Source organism: Mercenaria mercenaria, chromosome 7 (assembly GCF_021730395.1).
Source record: "Mercenaria mercenaria strain notata chromosome 7, MADL_Memer_1, whole genome shotgun sequence".
Taxonomy (NCBI): Eukaryota; Metazoa; Mollusca; class Bivalvia; order Venerida; family Veneridae; genus Mercenaria; species Mercenaria mercenaria.
Genome location: NC_069367.1, coordinates 69,331,203 through 69,350,383, shown reverse-complemented (window position 1 = coordinate 69,350,383; position 19,181 = coordinate 69,331,203). Strand labels below are relative to the sequence as shown.

General features: G+C 32.8%; 1 protein-coding gene across 1 annotated transcript; it reads left to right on the top strand.

Moving 5' to 3' along the window:
- Positions 1-3,106: 3,106 nt before the first annotated feature.
- On the top strand, positions 3,107-18,860 carry LOC123555330 (uncharacterized). The gene is made up of 6 exons (XM_053548600.1): positions 3,107-3,606; positions 5,604-5,682; positions 7,934-8,110; positions 11,221-11,397; positions 14,706-14,834; positions 15,257-18,860. Exons 1-6 carry the CDS (start codon positions 3,292-3,294, stop codon positions 15,523-15,525), a joined length of 1,146 nt encoding a protein of 381 aa, XP_053404575.1. The 5' UTR covers positions 3,107-3,291; the 3' UTR covers positions 15,526-18,860.
- The last annotated feature ends 321 nt before the right edge of the window (positions 18,861-19,181 follow it).

The window sequence follows — 19,181 nt, the reverse complement described above, 5'->3', positions numbered from 1 at the left end:
TACAAATATCTGAATACAATAAGGACTATGTTTAATTTTCCGAATTTTATAAACTACATCTCCATAGTATTCCGGGTGCGTAAGTCCAAGTTTTAAAAATGTTTTTAGGTTAGTATTGTATTTTTCTAACAGTCCTGATGGTCAGTAGTAAAATTTACAGAAAGCTTTCCGTAGCTTATGATAACGATAACCATGTTGTAATAATTTCTTGGTGATATGAAGATTTCTATCATTAAAATCCTATGCTCTGAAATATAGACACCGTATGATGTTGCTCGAGGGACATCTCCATCAAGATGGGGGAAGTTGACAATTCAGTTTCAAAATTAAAATTGTCCCTTTTATCATATATTTTCGTTTCAAGATTATTATTCACAATTGTTTAATTTAGTCCAAAAATGACGCTTCTAAATCTTTAATCTTTTGAGTAAATGTGTTTCACCATTTCAGAAAAATGTAGGTTTTCCATATTTAAAATATCATCAAGATACCCCTAGGTTCCATTAAAAGGTTCAATAATTTCAAATTGTGTCTCAGTGGACAAACTAAGCATGTAATCTTGTTCATAACAGTATAAGAATAAATCAGCAATGTGTGGGGCGCAGTTAGTTCCCATCAGGATAACAATTTCTTGTCTGTAAGGTTTATTGCTAAATATGATGAATATGTTATCTAATAGAAACCTTAGAGCTTCATAAACCTGATCACAACTCCATAGATTATATCTCTTAAATACACTGTTAGAAAAGAATGCTCTAGTTTCATTGCATGTCAAATAATAAACGTTTTCTCCAGCAAATGTTTTCTCAAAGCTACCCGTTTTCTTTAATAAGATTATGTGGTAAATTAGTATAAAGAGTACAAAAGTCTTAAGTACTTATACCCGAACATTTGAAGTGTTTGTTTATTTAGCTTTTTGATAACATCTCCAGAGTTCTTGATGGACCAAAACGGATTAACACACGAGTTCTCATATACCTTGGAGCAATACTTCTGTACGTGGTCTTTTATTGCAGTAAGACAAGAAGTCAAGTAGAGAAATATTTTTTGCAGTGCATAAGGTTGAATTTGCAACGAATCGATTTTTATATGGAGTTTTGTGAAGTTTAGCGATCCAGTAAAGAGTTGGGAGCTTCATCTGATTGTCGTCAAGTGCGACATTAAAATTTATACATTGATCTACATGACATTTTACAGTCGAACACTATGAGAACGAGTTTTTCGTCTTCTTGGGGAGTAGAGAGAGATAGAGAGAGAGAGAATATATCGATTCCGAAATCTTTTGAGATATTTCCCTTTTGATAAATGTTATCATTTAAACCTAATGGAAAGGGTGTTTATAGCAATTTAATCTATTTATGTTTAGTGTCGTGTCAAAGTTTAGCCTTGGAAGCAAGTCATGTTAACTTCATATTTTAATTGTTTAACAGCTTGAACAGAAACATCTTTAACCGAATGTTCAGTTTCTGCGAAAATGATTGTATAAGAAATTTCGAAATTCATTATTATTACGAATTTTGTAACAGTGTTCCCGAAATCTGGTCGTTGGCCAAATATACTGTTTACCACAATTAAGAGCTTTTCAGTATTATAGCAGTATTTATATATATCATCATGTAAACTAATTTCGAATGGAAAAAGTGGAAACTCCACACCAATCGAAAAATATGTTGTTCTATTTAAAAGTCATATTTTAAGTGTACCTTCAAAGCATACCTTGATTAATTTTAGATACTAACTTAAAACGTAAAATATCCTCATTAAATGAGTTTAATTAAACTTAAATTTATAAACTAATAATAAGCTACATTCACAATTAAATTAAATAAAATGTATAGCAATCAATTGTTAACAAAACTTGCAGTTAGCCATTTATAATGTGCTTACCTATACGTATATTACATGTGTATTGTTTCAATGAAGCACACGGTACTATTTATACATTCAGATATGTTAAGGTTATATTGAAAACGATGACTGAAATACTGTTGAAAAACGGCGTTAAACCCCCAAAAAACAAACAAACAAGTACTGAAAACGATATTCTGAAATTTTCAGACTTTGACGTGGGTCTTATGTATCTTAAAATATGTTATGACCATATATAGTTATGTCACCAAATGTTATAAAAAGGCTAATTTACAACTGTGGAATTAATCGTATATGATTTTTTTTTCGGAATTCATGCAATGAACGACAGTATAGAATTGGAAAATCACGCGATTCATGTTTAATTTACCGATCCTATTCTGACGTTCATTTCACATGGAAAAACATCATTTCTTATATTTACATTTAATTTATATTTCCTTTCCATTTGTAAATAAGTTTCTATTATAAATCGGGGCCTCTGTTGCCGAGTGGTTAAGGTCACTGATTCAAATCACTTGCCCCTCATCGATGTTGGTTCGAGCCTCACTCGGGGTGTTGAATTCTTCATGTGAGGAAGCCATCCATCTGGCTTACGGAACGTCGGTGGTTTTTCCCAGGTTCCCGCTCGTGATAAAATAATGCACGGAGAGGCTCCTGGGGTCTTCCTCCACTATCAAAACTGGAAAGTCGCCATATGACCAGTAATTGTATCGGTGCGACGTTAAACCCAAGAAAATAAATATCAGCATCCAAGCCATTCTATTCACCAGACGGAACAACTGCGACATCACCTTAGGAACGTTCTCCACGAATAAACGCGGACGTCGTCAAAACAGCGGCCCTATATCACTAAGCAGCATTTTGATTCATTTTCTTTTGCTGTTCATACAAAACCAACGTCATAGTTTTCAATGGAAAAGAATAGTGCGTATGTAATTTCTCATGAATAACTGAAAAAGTGTCGGCAAGACTGATGTTCTTACAGGCTCCTTTTGTAAAATATGTTTAAATATACATACATTTCAAATCCTGTAAGAACAGTACATACGCCCCTTTCTATGACAGAAAACATACGCCCCTTTCTATGACAGAAAACATACGCCCCTTTCTATGGCAGAAAACCATAAACAGCGGTATATGAATATTGATGACGAATATCAGTCCCAACGGACGCTAAACGTAGTGATAAAATCTTATTGTTTTATGCGCTTGATGATAAAGCATGTCTGTAACAGCATCAGAATTCATTTGTTAATACAAATGATTTATAAATATGCGTAGTGCCTCTAAACAAAGTAGACGTGAACAGGTGACTGTAAAAATGACATGGATATAATAACATTCCAAGTTAAGGTCTACAAGCGCAATGTGTGCTATCATAGTTAATTCTGGTAATACGGAATTCAAGTATTTGCTAAAATGAGATATCAAGTCTTGATAAGTATTCTTTTTCAAATATCATATGCATTTTCATACGTGCGTGTGGACAATTTTGAAATAAGTTACTCCATTACCTATGAAAGTTCATGTCATGCCGAGAAAGACAGATTTCTATTTAAGCTTGAATCTTCTATTGAAAATTGTGTGAAGGAATGCAGTTCGCGTCAACACTGTCAGGCCTTAAACTTTAGAAAAGGAATTAACGTATGTGAACTGTTTTCAACTTCTGAATCAGGGCAGCTTGGCCGCGGAGATTGTCTTCATGTTGAAAAAGACGATATCAACGTAATTCAGGTACTCCAGTTTTCATTGTGGTTTAAGCCGAGTCAATTAATATAGAATGATAAAAAGAAAATAATCATGTAGAAATTTCAAGGATGGTTAACATTATAACTCAGCATTTAATAATTTTGATTTAAAAGACACCGTAATAATGCGACGATTAACTTTTTATTGTAAGTATCTTGACACATGTCGCGTTGAATTTTGTTTAAATGATACATGAGCATGCAAGATTCATGTCAAAATCTTACTTTCAGAAATAGTGCTGTTAACTATTTAAAGCAAATGTAAAATAAAAAGGAGCAATGATTCAGTTAGTTCTATGCAGTGGTTATTTTTAAACATCCATAAACCCGCAAAAATGTTTGAAAGAAAATTAAAAAGGAGCAATGATTCAGTTAGTTCAATGCAGTGGTTTATTTTTAAACATCCATAAACCCACAAAAATGTTTAAAAGCTTCCTACAGCGTTAGTCAGAATGTAAATTTAGTGTAAAATATAGAAAGTAAATAGTTATAATCTTGGAACATTAACTTAAGGTATTAGCCCCGTAATAGGGTACCTCCTTGTGAAGAGTATTCAGTTCCTACCATAAACCTACTTTGATTGAAATTTTTCAGGGGGAAGGAGCATAGGTTCAAGACCCACTGGGACCAATTTTTTCCCTTACTTTCCTTTTTTCTAGTGAGTTTTTACTTTTATAAAGACTTATTATTGATTTTGTTTGCACAAAAAATGGAAATTGTTCATTTGATAAGCGATTTCTTGCTGTTTAAAGTGAATTTACCTCTGAAACAGAAGGGGGCTGAGATAGAAGTCTTTCAAAATACATGTACAAAGTTACATGTGGTAAAAGTTCTTTATTTTGCCTTTACTCTTTTATTACATGTTGTGGAAGAAATGTATGTAGGTTTTACTTCTGCCCCAAAGTGAGTTTTGAATGAAGTGAGCAAAATTTAAAACAGTCCCACATGACTCGACCTTGATTTTTCAATGTTTGATTAAATCCGCTTACTTGAGGCACACTAGAAAAATGATATTGACAGTTTTTTTATGTTTTATTATTGTTTACCAATAGTTTGTTGTTTCTTTTACCAAAATTATTGGTATAATGAATTATCTGCAAACGTTTTGGATAGTGGTCAACACTTTGAAATTTGTCTCTATTTGAGCTCGAGGAAATACCATAAATTAGAGATAGGCCCTAAAATTTTCAATGATAGAATTACATTAAATAAAGTCTAGATATTAATTTCCAAGTCCTTGAAATAACCAAAAATGATTTCACAAATGTGAAGTTTATGATAGTTTTGTTAATATCAATAACAGAAGTTTTAACTTTTAATTTAAAGTTGTGATCCACAAAGAATGACAACTCTTGCCTTGGGCTAGTACTTATAAGTAGATATCTATTAGTTTACTTCCCTTGCAATTATACAATTGAGTGGAAAATGAAAACTGTTTAAGACACAATATCATACTTTTTTGCACAACAAAATCATTAAGCATTTATTCATTTGTGTTTGATTTACCCCTCAAGACATGGTTCCTATGATTCTGTCAACTTACATATGGTAAAAAATTAACTTTTAACAAGCCAATAATAAAACGAAGTACCAGTAGGTAAATAATAGTGCAGACAATACAGTTTTGCTTATATCAAAATGTCACAATAGATCCACTTTTGTAATACAGAACACCTGGTAGGATTAGTAAAGGTGCAATTATATTGATCTCTATTTCCTATGCCTACATAAATTATACAAAATATATTAAAAAAAACGGCACGGTTAAAGTTGCTAAAAACTTGCAACACAGTGCGAAACACGTTCAACTGTAGGAATGTACCACAGGTAAGCAAATGCCTTTAAAAAAATGCTATTAGGTGTCCAGTACCTTAAATAGTATTGATAAAAATTCATTTTGTATACGTTGCTGGCTGTAAAAAATGATATTTAATGCAAATCTAAAGTCATTTTCCTGTCAGAATAATGTAGAATACATTTCAGACTCCTTGTAAGAATGACTGCAAATATGGTGAAGTATGTGAGACCACTGATTCAGGGATAGGCAGATGCGTAATCAAAGGTATAACTTACATCAAGTGTTTAGCCAACTGTTAAGCCTTTGTATTTCATAATGCAGAAAATTTTCATAGTCCTTGAATATTTATTGATTTCAAAATGTTTGTTGATTTATTTTCTCAAAAATATTTATTTATATTCATTTTCTATAAAAGTTGAATTGAATTTGCACGATGTAAGAAGTTATGAATATTTTTCTTGAATTCTAAACACGATTGTTTTAGTTTTAATTTTTGTCCTTTTTCCTTTTTCACCTAACTGAAGTCAGTTTATATGAAGACCTAAAAGAAGAACTAACCAGTTTGTAGTTATATATCTTTAATTGATTTATATAAACAGATGTAGAAGCTATGTTGAGAAGACATTTTCAAGTAATATAAAGAAACGGATAAATTTGCTCAGACAGATGATAAATAGCCTGTCACTGTTTTTACTTAAACACTAACCAAATTTAGTTATGGTAATATATTTTTCATGGACAAAAATATTTTTATATGTTTATAATACATTCTAACATGGCTCGTTTTGATTTCCTGTTAAACAAAGAAGGAAATCAAATTACCGCATGACATCCGATACAATACTCCACGGGTAAATGAAGTCCAGCATAATATTTATTAAAATATGCCAATGAGCATGTCAGAATGAAAACAATCAAGGCCTTCATCGTTCAGATTCTTCAGTATCCAACCACTCGGGCTAACGCCCTCGTGGTTCAATTCCTACGCATCTGAACTCTGAAACGTGGTAAATTAGACGAAAAACCACTCGAAAGCCTTGATTATTTGTTAACTATTAATATGTTTATCCAAGTCTGCACTACCCGACTGATGCATTTTTATTATTACTAAACACGGGCATTGTATTTCATCAACAAATCATGTGAATCGTATCGCAAATTCGTAATAACCATTAACGTTCTGTGTACGATACATAAATAATTCAACAAACTTTGCATACACCTGAGCACTACGACAACATATGCATATCAATTACTTTATTTTAATTTCATATGTTTTTAATGATTGGTGTTTTCAATATGAATAGAATATTTGATAAGTCGTATCACTTCATTTAGAATGCAAACGAAATTTGATCCCAAATATGTTATTTTGAATTCCACCAAGCGATTGACTCAATAAACCCGTATCAATATGAATAGCATTTCCGTATTATCTTGTTATGGCATGTAAACAGATCTGTCAATTATTTATATGTTTGGAAGAAAATATTTAATTCCTACGTCAATAAGTACAAAGTTATATTTCTAGTCTGTTTTATATCAATAAATGTCCCATATTTCAAATAATATGCATTTTGCATCCATCTCCTGAATGCCTTGTATATCGTATTTTGCAATCTTCCCAACTATAGTCTATAAAAAAAACTTTGCATTGGAAAACAGTTTGCACTATTTGACTTTTTAAAGTCTGAAACTTAAGAGTTATGTGAACGATATATATCCGATTTTCCATAACATTGTTTGTTGCAAGTTCATACTGATAAAACCTTACTGAGATGTCTGCAGCTACAATATCCATATTCACACAAAGCTTTGGTCACATTCTGAGATAATTTGTCAAAGATAAAACAAAAAGGGTGTTTAATGTTTAAAAGTGTCCAATCTAAATTAGGACACAAAGCGTTAATGAATAGGGGCCCAATACACCTACAATGTAGTATGACCCAATACACCTATAATGTAGTATGCCTAGCGTGCTTTCGATCAGATCAGAATTTCCCTATTAAGTAAAAATTGAACAACGAAGTTAATTAAGGCTAAACATAATGCACATAATATGTCAGTCGTTTAAAGTGCTGACAATATACATGTATACAATTATCTTGCCTCCTACAAGTTTCTTGCATTTCTATTGGTCAATAGACGTCACGTGGAGACAGGATATATTCCATATCCTGCTAGTACATTTCAGATATGAATTTTGATTTTAAAAAAATGGCTGCCGCTTTGTTAATTTACAAAACATTAGATTATGGCATGTAAGTAAAGGGTAGTCGGCAAGATAAAATCGTTACACAGCTTGTTGGTGACAGGATACGGGATATACGTAGTCTCGAAAATCCATATCAGGCTCGAGCTTCGCTCTCGCCTGATATGGATTTCCTCGACAGCGTATATCCCGTATCCTGTCACCAACAAGCAGTGTAACTAATAGTATCTGTTAATTAGAACTAAAAAAAAAGTGTAGATATTTGTTTTTCTTTAATAACTTGTATGTTTTTGTTTTGCCAAGAATGCGTGAACGTGACCTTTCCAGACCACGGTACAATTCTTGGAAACCAGAGAGAGGTTGGGAAAAAAAATCGATACAAATGTGACAAGGGTTACAAAGAAAAGAATGTCACACGTGCAACAATTGCCGAATGCCTGATCACGGGAAATTGGAGTGCCAATGCTGAATGTCATAAGAGTAAGGATATTTCTTTACTTCAAGATCCCCATAGTCCAGTACTGTACATCTTTGTTATGTTGTATTGACATCTATGGAGGATATTTGTTTGTTTTGAGTGAATATGGAATATATATCACTGAGAAGTGAGAAAATTTCACTTCGAGGTTAGATATATTCCATATTCACGAAAACAAACAAATTTTCTTTTTATTTTATGCTCAATTACGTTGAGATTTGCATTTTGCAACTATTTTTAAGCTCAACGTGGGAAACAGACGCGCGTAAACAGACATGACGTCAGACGTGCTGTGACGTTATAAAGACGCATACAACATAAAGTTCCATTTTATTTTATTTTTTGCTGCATAACGTTATGAAGTTCTCTTTAAGTAAAATAATTTGAATCGAGAAATAAACTATAAAGAACAAAGTGCGACTACAGTTTTCATCCTTTTTTAAGCAAATAATTTAAAACTCATACACAATGTATTAATGAGGGGGTGGAGCTATATCTCTCACAGTGTGAAAATATAGATTTCATATTTTCACAGTGTAAGTGATGAAATATGAAAATATTTAACTGATAGAATACAGTATTTCATTAGTTAGCATAAAATAATATCACATATTTGACGTCGTGAGAGTGAAATAAGGCCATTACATAATTTTGGTAATACACTAATGTAATAAGACTTTGACTCTGATGTCATTTTACGTGTAGAAGACGTTAGTCGAATTGACTTGGTCTACAATAAGTAAAGAAGGAAGAAGTTTAGATGTTTCAGTAGGAAAAGCTAATATGTGATAAAAATATTACATTTGTGTCTTTCCATATTGAATTGATTAAACTCGTTGAATAAAATAATAACAGCCTCGCATTTTATCATTTTATTCATCTCGTTTAATAAATCCAGTATGAAAAGACATTCATGTATCATCCTATTTCATCTTGACAAATTTAGTTCATGAAACGTAGTTTAGGTTTTAATGTTATGGTAAGTGCACATCACTGATATTCATATTTCTTAATTAAGCCTTGAATCTGTTTATTCCTGGACTAGCGGTTGTGAATGTTGACAAGAGATGAAATTCATATTTATTGACCGAGCAATATAAAATTAAAAACGCATCGCATCTTGTAATCTAGAATTATTCAATAACGTAATCTAAACATAACATGAATATTTGAATATTAGAAATTTGATGATGGATTATGAGTAAGCACTGTAATAATGACCAACGTCACTATAATTGATAATAGATGATTACAATGGTAAAGCACTATTATGATAATTCAAGCTCGTGTATTATTACATCATCAATCACAATCGGGCAGAATGAAAATTGCTAGTATGTGGTTTTTTTTTGGCCCAGGCCTAATGCAACCGTTTTGTTTTGTTTTTGATGGGTTAAGCCATTATAGATTATATTTTTTTTATGTCGTCTTACAGATATTGATTGTAGAAGAAGACCGAGCTGTCCCTCTGGGCATTATTTCAGCACCGGTGGGCTCTCCTGGGTGGCTTCCCAACTTGAAAGAGTTTCAAAACCACAACTGTAAGGGACAAGTGATTCTTATTGACTTGCTCACGGAGAACCCTTTTTTGATACTGATATTATTTTTAATGCCATATATTTTACATTAACTTGAAGGGGCTTTCATGGCCGCTGGCTTACAATCACTTGCCCTTAACCAATGTAGGTTCATGTGAGGAAACAATCCAGCTGGCTTACAAAAGGCCGGTGGTTCTACACAGGTGCCCGCTCGGAGGGGCACCTCAGGTATTCCTACACCATCAAAGCTGTAATCCAAACCAAAATACAAGCATCCGACAAGCTTGTGAGAAGTTTGCCATAAGTTTACTGCAATCTTAAAAAGATTGCAGCCATGAATTATAATGCTTGCAGATGATCGCATACAAATTTTGCGGATAAGTCTTGCTTTGCAAGCTTGCAGCAGGCATCCTGTGATCTTAATACTATTTAAGATTGCGACTAGCTTGCGATCCTGTAAACTTTTAAAAATTCTTTTAGTTCACTGATACGTATTAAAGGGAGGTAATATATTTAGCCAAATATTACTTTTTTATGTCAAAATACGTTGTTTTAAAGAATATTGTTCCTGATTTTTAAGTTTTTATCTACTGATCACTACAAATATTGTAGAGAGACTCGCAAGTGTTTTTGTCCATATAAGAGTGCGTAAGCTTGCAAATTTGCGCAAGCTTGTAATCTTAGTTTGCAAGATTGCGAAGGCTTGCAATCTTGTTATGATTGTGCCAGTTTGCAAGACTGCGCAAGCTTGCAATCTTATTCTGATGGTGCAAACCTGCAAGGTCGTAATTAAGATCGCTAGAGTTCCAGTCGCAAGCATGCGCAACCTTACAAGCTTGCAAGATTTTAAATAGGTTGCAGGAAGCGCGCGAATTAGTTTGCACAAGCTGAAATAATGGCTGCGATGGTTTCAGTCGCAATCTTGCTACACGCTGAAACAAATTTGCCTCGCACTTATTAAGATTGCAGCTGCAATCTTGCTGCTACCTTAATGCAAGCTTAACTGAGCTTGCCATTTTGGTTTGGGGAGTTGTCATTTGACCTATACTTGTCTCGGCGCGACGTTAAAACCAACAGAAATAAACAAATATATAAACCATTAAAGGAATCGTGTAACAAACTGGTCAATAAACATGCGCTGTGATAATAAGCCTGAAATAGATCCATAGCATGTTTAGTATTAGTCCGAGGCATCATTTTGTTGTAAGTACAATGAAGGAAAATATGCATATGGAATCAATATATTGATTGAAACTAAACAGAAAATGAATTGCATGTTTAGTAGACTAGCCACTAGACTGATAATGAATATATTTCTACATTTTTCCCTTTTCTGTCGAACTCAATTTCATAGAGACAAAAGCCAGTCTATTTTGGAGATTTTCACAGAGGAATGATGTTGAAATTATCATGATATTGGACATAGGATATAGACTGGCTCAGTTCACTACATTCAATAATAAAAATGTAAAAAGATATACGGGTATAGATATAAAAGTCTAGGAGCTAGTCTACATGTTTAGTGGCTTTACTTTTATGTATGTTTAGTGGCGTTACTTTTTATGTATGTTTAGTTAACTACACCTGGGCAACGTGGATGGATTGGAGTCCCTGTAGTTTAAGTTGTGGCAGCGGCATGAGAACACGGGTGAGGATCTGTTCGATTGCTTCTGAAAACCTTAGCGAAGAACTTTGCCAAGAAGGCGACAATGGTTCTGAGGAAGAGTCCTGTAATAAGCAAAAGTGCCCATGTAAGTCATAAACAAAATAAAAGGTTGAAAACATATATATGGAAACCTTTTAGTATTATGTATAGTTTATATCTGGGTCTTGCAAAATAAATCCACATGAAATTATTTTTCAGAATAGGTTCAAAGAGTAGTATATTCATCAACAATGGATGGATTTCGGACTTTTTTCTATAACACAAGGCATAAGACAAGGCTGTCCATTATCAGCTCTTCTTTTTATCATTGTAATCGAAATACTGGCAATAAAAATAAGATCAAACAAAGACATTAATGGAATAACTGTAAAAACTGATGTATCAAAACAAATAAAATTAACACAACTAGCGGATTATACAACTTTTTTTTTTCAAACATCACAATGAAATTCCTAATGCAATCACCGAGATTGAAGAATTTGGCAAATATTCAGGTTTGAAATTAAATAAGAGAAAAACAGAAGGCCTATGGATAGGAAAACAGAAGAATAATATATGCACAAATATTTACGATATAAATTTTACAAATAATTACGTGAAAGCTTTAGGAATGTATTTGGTAACAAAAAAAAAAGAAGAATGTAATAACCTCAACTGGAATGAAAAGAATCTGCAATGCCAAAATTTTCTCTCAAACTGGAGCAAAAGAAATTTAACATTTTATGGGAAAATTCTTGTATTGAAATCTCTAGCTTTACCAAAGTTCACATATTTATTGCAAAATTTAGAAGTACCAAAAGATACCATTAACCAGATTAACGCCATATTTTTTAGGTTTCTCTGGAATGGCAAAAAATGATAAAATTAAACGTTCAATTACAATTAGCCATAAAAGTGATGGAGACCTTGATATGGTAGATATTGATTCTTTTTCTAAAACAATGAAAATTAAGTGGGTAAAAAATTTAATATCTGCTGAAAAGGCGAATTGGAAGGTTATCCCTGCTTTTTTCCTAAATCAATATGGAAGGAATTTCTTAGTATTTATGATGAATTTAGATTCTATTAAATCACTACCACAGGCAGAACTTTTATCTCTACCTGCCTTTTATAAAAATGTGCTACAAATATGGATAGAGTTCAACAGATCTCTCCGCGACAATAGTAAACTAGAAACTTTTGATAAAATAAGACAACTATGGAAGCCCTGGAGGGACAATTGATTTCCGTACTTCCCACTTCTGACTTCTAACTTTGCACTTCTGACTTCCAACTTCTTGACTTCCTACTTCCTACTTCTAACTTCCACACTTCTTACTTCTAACTTCCGTACTTCTGACTTCCAACTCCCGACTTACGACTTCTGATTTCCAACTTCCACACTTCTTACTTCCGACTTCTTGACTTCTTACTTCCTTCTTCTAACTTTCACACTTTTGACTTCTAACTTCCGCACTTCTGACTTCCAACTTCCTGACTTCTTACTTTCGACTTCCAACTTCCACACTTCTTACTTCCGACTTCCAAAGAGGGAAAGTTGGAAGTCAGAAGTGCGGAGGTTGGAAGTCGGAAGACAGGAAGTTATAAGTCAGAAGTGTGGAAGTTAGAAGTCAGAAGTGCGGAAGTTAGAAGTGGGAAGTAAGAAGTCAAGAAGTCGGAAGTAAGAAGTGTGGAAGTTGGAAATCAGAAGTCAAAAGTCAGGAAGTTAGAAGTCAGAAGTGCGGAAGTTAGAAGTCAGAAGTGCGGAAGTTAGAAAAGGGAAGTAAGAAGCCAAGAAGTCGGAAGTAAGAAGTGTGGAAGTTGGAAATCAGAAGTCGAAAGTCAGGAAGTTAGAAGTCAGAAATGTGGAAGTTAGAAGTAGGAAGTAGGAAGTCAAGAAGTTGGAAGTGAGAAGTGCAAAAGTTAGAAGTCAGAAGTGGGAAGTACGGAAATCAATTGTCCCTCCAGGGCTTCTATAGACAACAGTTAATATGGGGTAACAGCTTTATTAATTCTTTGTTTGTTTTTGGTTTAACGCCGTTTTTCAACAGTATTTCAGTTATGTAACAGCGGGCAGTTAACCTAACCAGTGTTCCTGGATTCTGTACCAGTACAAACCTGTTCTCCGCAAGTAACTGATAACTTCCCCACATGAATCAGAGGTGGAGGACTAATGATTTCAGACACAATGTCGTTTATCAAATAGTCACGGAGAACAGCTTTATTAAAGCATAAAGGAAAATGTATTATATTCAAAAAGTGGATAGTCTAATATATTTTTGTTGATGATTTATTGTCAGAGAAAGGTGAACTTGCTATAAATCGAATACTCAATAGTCTCAAGGTAAAAAATAACTGGATATCAGAAATAAACATTTTGAAAAACGCAATTCCCAAGGAATGGAAAATCATTTTAAAATCAAAAGACTCTTATCTGACTAAAGTTAGAACAAATTTAACCTTTCCTGATGTAAAAAGGAAACCATTTACTGAAGTTACCAACAAGGATATATAAATGGTACTTCTTAGTAAGAAAATTGAATCACCGTATATTCATAGGTATTGGGAAATACAATTTATCAAATAAACTGGAATGTATTTTACTATTTTGTAAACAAAATTATTCCTGATAATAAAATCAAACAGCTAAAATATAAATTCATCGTATTGTTGCTACAAACTTAAATCTTTTTACTTGGAAAATGATATATAGCCCAAACTGCCATCATTGTAATTGTATTGAAGATAGTCGTCATTTCTTCATTGAGTGCAGTTATTTATCAGATTTCTGGAAAATCGTTCATGAAGTACTTAGTAAAGGTGGTTTAAATAAATCATTGAAAAATATGAATAATATAGTAATTGGTTACAAAATTGATTATAAAGAATACCAGGATATTAATATTTTGCTCAGTGTAATTACATACTGTATTTACAAGACATATTTTTTTAGTGAACGAAGAAAGAAATTTATCAATATGATCGAAATATTACACATTGATATATTAATTGCGGTTAAATATTTGTCAAGAAATAAAAATTATAAATTGCTATTTTTAACTGCAGTAGCATACTATTGCCAAAGAAATATTTAATGTAATATGTAATGCTTATCATTTTGTTAAAAGAAGATAATCGTCCTCTTTATTACTAATCTTACACATTATATATTATATTGTGAACGTGATTTGACGCTATATTTTTTGCTTTGTTAATAACTATGCTGTTTTATGAATAAATTTGAAAAAGAAAAAAAAGTAGTATATTCATTAAACATTTCTTTTGAAATATCAGCAGTGTTTTGATAAAGTCTAAAGATCAGTTTGAAACTTAAAACTCAACGTTGCAGTTATTTGATGAAAGAAATAAAATGTGCACTATTCTTCACGCCTCCTTCATCGATTCGTTTTATAGCACCAACAATTGGAAATGAGTGCACGAATGATACCGACTGTATTGAGACTGAAGGAACGTGCATTGGGGGAATGTGTTTTTGCAACCGACTTTATCGTTACAACACGACTATCAAGAATTGTACAAAAGGTGGGGTATTTCTGCTATAAGAAATTATAACAAAATAAAGTTACATCTTCATCTAATTTCCAATTTCATGGTAAATGTTTGATAACTTCGTCATAGCTGTCGATCACAAGTCGGAAGAGTGTCTTTCAAAAAGAAAAGCTTGCGGGCATTGTGTAGATCAAATGCAATCAATAACCATTTCAAATACTTCTATTTGATTTTGAGATGGCGAAATGTAGATTACACCAGAATCAACAGCTGGAAAAAAAAGAGAATAAATGTATTACTAGCTATTTATTTGATTTCACCATTTTGTATTATTTTATTAGTATCAATAAAAATACGCCACAATAAACTTTATTTATTATATTTAATTCACCTTCCGCTTCATAGACACCTGCTTTGTTTATGAAACAAACATAATTATTGTGTTTTTGTTTCAGTGTGCCAGTCTATGTCAAATGAATTTATAACACATAACAATATGCACATCATTGGCTTCAACATTGGCGCTGATAATATGAGAGAAAACACGATAGGAGATTGTGAAAGTGCATGTAGAAATAATACGGAATGTCTCTCATTCGATGCCGGGCAAGGAGGTAATGAATGCACGGCAGGAGCGGTTACATATGAGATGATAAAAGATGCTGATCCCGGCAAACTTTCCAATTCACCTGGTTATGACCTGTTTACGAGGAAATGTAATTAGCAAAACAATCCTGTAATGTAACAAAGTCCAAGAATTATGATTTTGTATTTGATCTAATTTACAATTTCTGAAAATCGAGAAGACGGTTTCCATTATGAAGGAAATGTTTTCCTTAAACACTTAATGAACATTTGAAACAAAGCTGAACACAGTTTTTATTTGGAATTATAGATAAAATAATAAAAATGTCAACACTTTGTACACTAAATTAAGCAACTGAAAATATTAAACAAAGATCTTAGGCTGTCTTAATTTCTAGTGCAGCTTTTCACTATGTAATACATAAGAATTTAATTCACGGCTCGATTAATTTGTTAAAGGCTATTTACAAAACATGGCCCAGGGGTTTGTACAATGGACTTTATTATTTATATTATTAGTAGTAGCAACACTATGAAAACATATGAAATCGAAAAATGACATTTCATCGAAAATGGAATACGTACTAAACACGAATGTTAAATATTACCTATAAGTAATCTTCTTACCTAAATATGGCAAGGTAAATCATGCTGATTTCCCTTATCGGCAGACGAGTCTATAAATTGAACTCTCAATCGTCAAAATGAAACTATACTTTGAATGCCATGATAATTTGCAACAATCATTTGTTTAATAATAAAAGTGCAACCAAGCAAAATTACTAGTGGACTCTGTTTGACACTGAGTCTACATGTTCATGGGGGCTTGCAACACCCATCACACTGCCTAGCATCGGCATAACCGTTTTTATTGCCATATATCTATTGTAGATGTCGTTTATTCTTTTTTTACGAAACTACGGTTGATTTTAAAATCTGCAACTGAACAATATCAAATAAGCAAAATATAAAGGGGCATTACTTACAATGATATGTTTTAACAAGAAATATCTTGCAGAAAATATTGTCGGCGCATTGCAGTTGTAAAACAATTTCTGTATTAATTTAGTGTCTGCCCTTGAAAAACTTGACTTTGAAGATCTGTTCTTATGTAAGTGATCCATGAAAAAAGAAAAACGTTATTCCAAAATTGGTGGCAAGTGTTTGAAGGACAAGGGTAAATGTTTATACAGCAATGTGAATGACTTGTGTCTAGGAGTAATTGTGTATTTGAAAATTGATCCATCCAGAAATGAATGAGTAATAAGCAAGGTTAAACGTTTAAAAGACAAACGTGGGATACCTACTTTCGTTTCGGCCATACCTTCAGATCTACACCAATAATGCTGTATTTGGGATTAAAATCGTTTGAGCCACGCCATGAGTAAACCAACTGCGCGTCTGGTCAGGATCCATGCTGTTCGCTTTCAAAGCCTATTGCATTTAGAGAAACCGTTAGCAAACAGCATGAATTCTGTCCAGACTGCGCGGATGCGCAGGCTGCTCTGGATCCATGCTGGTCGCCAAGCCACTATGTTGATTTTCTCATAATACGGCTCAATTGTAGTGGTTTCATTCTACAGCTGAACATCAAACGAGAAAAATAAAAATATTTGCATGAAAATACTTGTAGTTTACTATACAAAATTGTAACATATACATATCAGGCTCTCAATGATCAATTACTAGCTTATGTAGCCAAGTCTAAGAATTTAGTAGTGCCGAAATGTCGGACAGTGCGATCTGCTGACAGGAGCTTTCATACAGCAGCTGCGAGGTTATGAAATGCCCTCCCATTTGGTATGAGACAGTAAGACCTTGCAAAGTTAAAAAAGCGCTAAAGACGCATTATTTCATACAACTCTATAGGGACTGATGTCCAGGTACTTGGCCGGTCAGTCAAGAACTCCAGTGTGAAAAAATAATATAAAGTCTATTTTCACTTGTGATTTAATATTTTATACTTTGTATATATTTTACTATTTTGTTGTTGTTGGTATTGTTGTTGTAATTGGGAGTTTAATCTGTTAAGCTTTAACTTAAAACTGTGTGTGTTTTATTACCGTAATGAAATTTTAAATTTAAGAAATGATATTTCTTATTTTGTGATTTGTCGCTGAATAGAATCATTGTTTGGAGTTCAGATAAGAAGGAATTAGATCACGAGAGTGCAGCCCGAGTGATATAGAAATACGCTTCTTAACAACAATGATTTTATTCAAGAGCAAATCACTAAATGAGTGTATTATTTCGATTCTAACACGTTACCAAGGATTTTAAAGTACATTCTTGACGACATCCGTTAAATATTTGCCGGAGTTCTGTTGATTTCTTTTCTAGCGCCCCGCTATGCCTTTTGACTCTCTGACGTAATAATTGTGACGTCAGAAAAATGACTGGTTGTACAATTACATAAAATGTTCAGCCTTTTTTTTAAAAAAAGGAAAATGAATCGGGTCGTGTTAGAATCTTTTTTTAATTATAGTTTAATTTCCATTTTATGTATAAATGATTTCACCAAGAGAAAGTATTGTCTCAAGAAACCGTTCATTATCAGGTAGATTTAAATTGACTGCGCCTGAAAACATGCAGTATATTAGTTATATGACCATACACAGTTTTTCATGTAAGTTTATAAAAAATAGTATTTAAACGGGACTTTATTTTTATCAGACATACTTATTTTAACATTTAGGCATACCAATATACTTGCTAGATGTACTAACTAAACTGTAACAGTGTCATTCATGATGAAAGCTTTGTCATTTCACCCAGCTTGGTACAAGACACAGAGTGAAAAAATTGAACTCTTCCATCCAGAACATTTCACAGAAAGCCGATTATCCCATCACAGGGCTGCATGCTGTTAATCAGGTTATATCGGACGGATTCATTATGGTACAGTCAATAAAATAAAAATTAATATTGTAATGGCAAGATATTATTCTATGAAACAAAACAGAATTATAAAATTGTGTAAAATTATAATTTTGTGTTTTAAATCCAAAGCATGGGATCTGCCACGCTTCTTTTTTAATAGATGTATTTTTCGCGATTATTTATCGGTTGATATTATACGCTAAATAAAAACATTCAATGGAGATATATGTATTTGTTTTATGGATTTAGATAATCTGGTACACTTGTATATATAATGATAGTGCTTGATGTTTGTTTACCAAAGCACTTTTGAAGTTTTTCTATACGAGGGGAGACAACAATGAATATCTGATATCGAACACTTGCTTGTATTTGTAGGAAACAACATAAAATTATTGTACATGTATATTATTTTATTATGATAAATTCAGATTCGATTTAGTGAGCGATTTGGAATTATTACTGACTGAATTTAAATTTGACCAGGACAGGACTTGGGCTAATTTTGTGTATTACAATTGAATTTTCTGCTAGTTAACAGTTTCAAGGTATCTGAATTGTAACCTTTCAAAAAAAATTTTGTTTTATTGTTAATAGTTGCTGTTTTGTTTTTCTGTTACATACTGTAAGTTACACGCAATTATTTCCCTTAGATGTAACAATATAAAATATATAAAAAAGATCCTTTGAAAAACAGTATGAATCTGTGTAAAATAATAGCTGACCCGGTTCATGAGAGGGTAATGAAAAGTGCAACATCCCTCACGTCCCTCTAGCATCGGCTTACGCGGAATTTTCTTACACAGATATTGAACTGAATCCATGATCCATATAATAACACTGGACACAAGATCTTAATTATTTATGAATCTTCGATCATTTTGGTATCTTAAGAATTTGTCAATGTGGCTATTT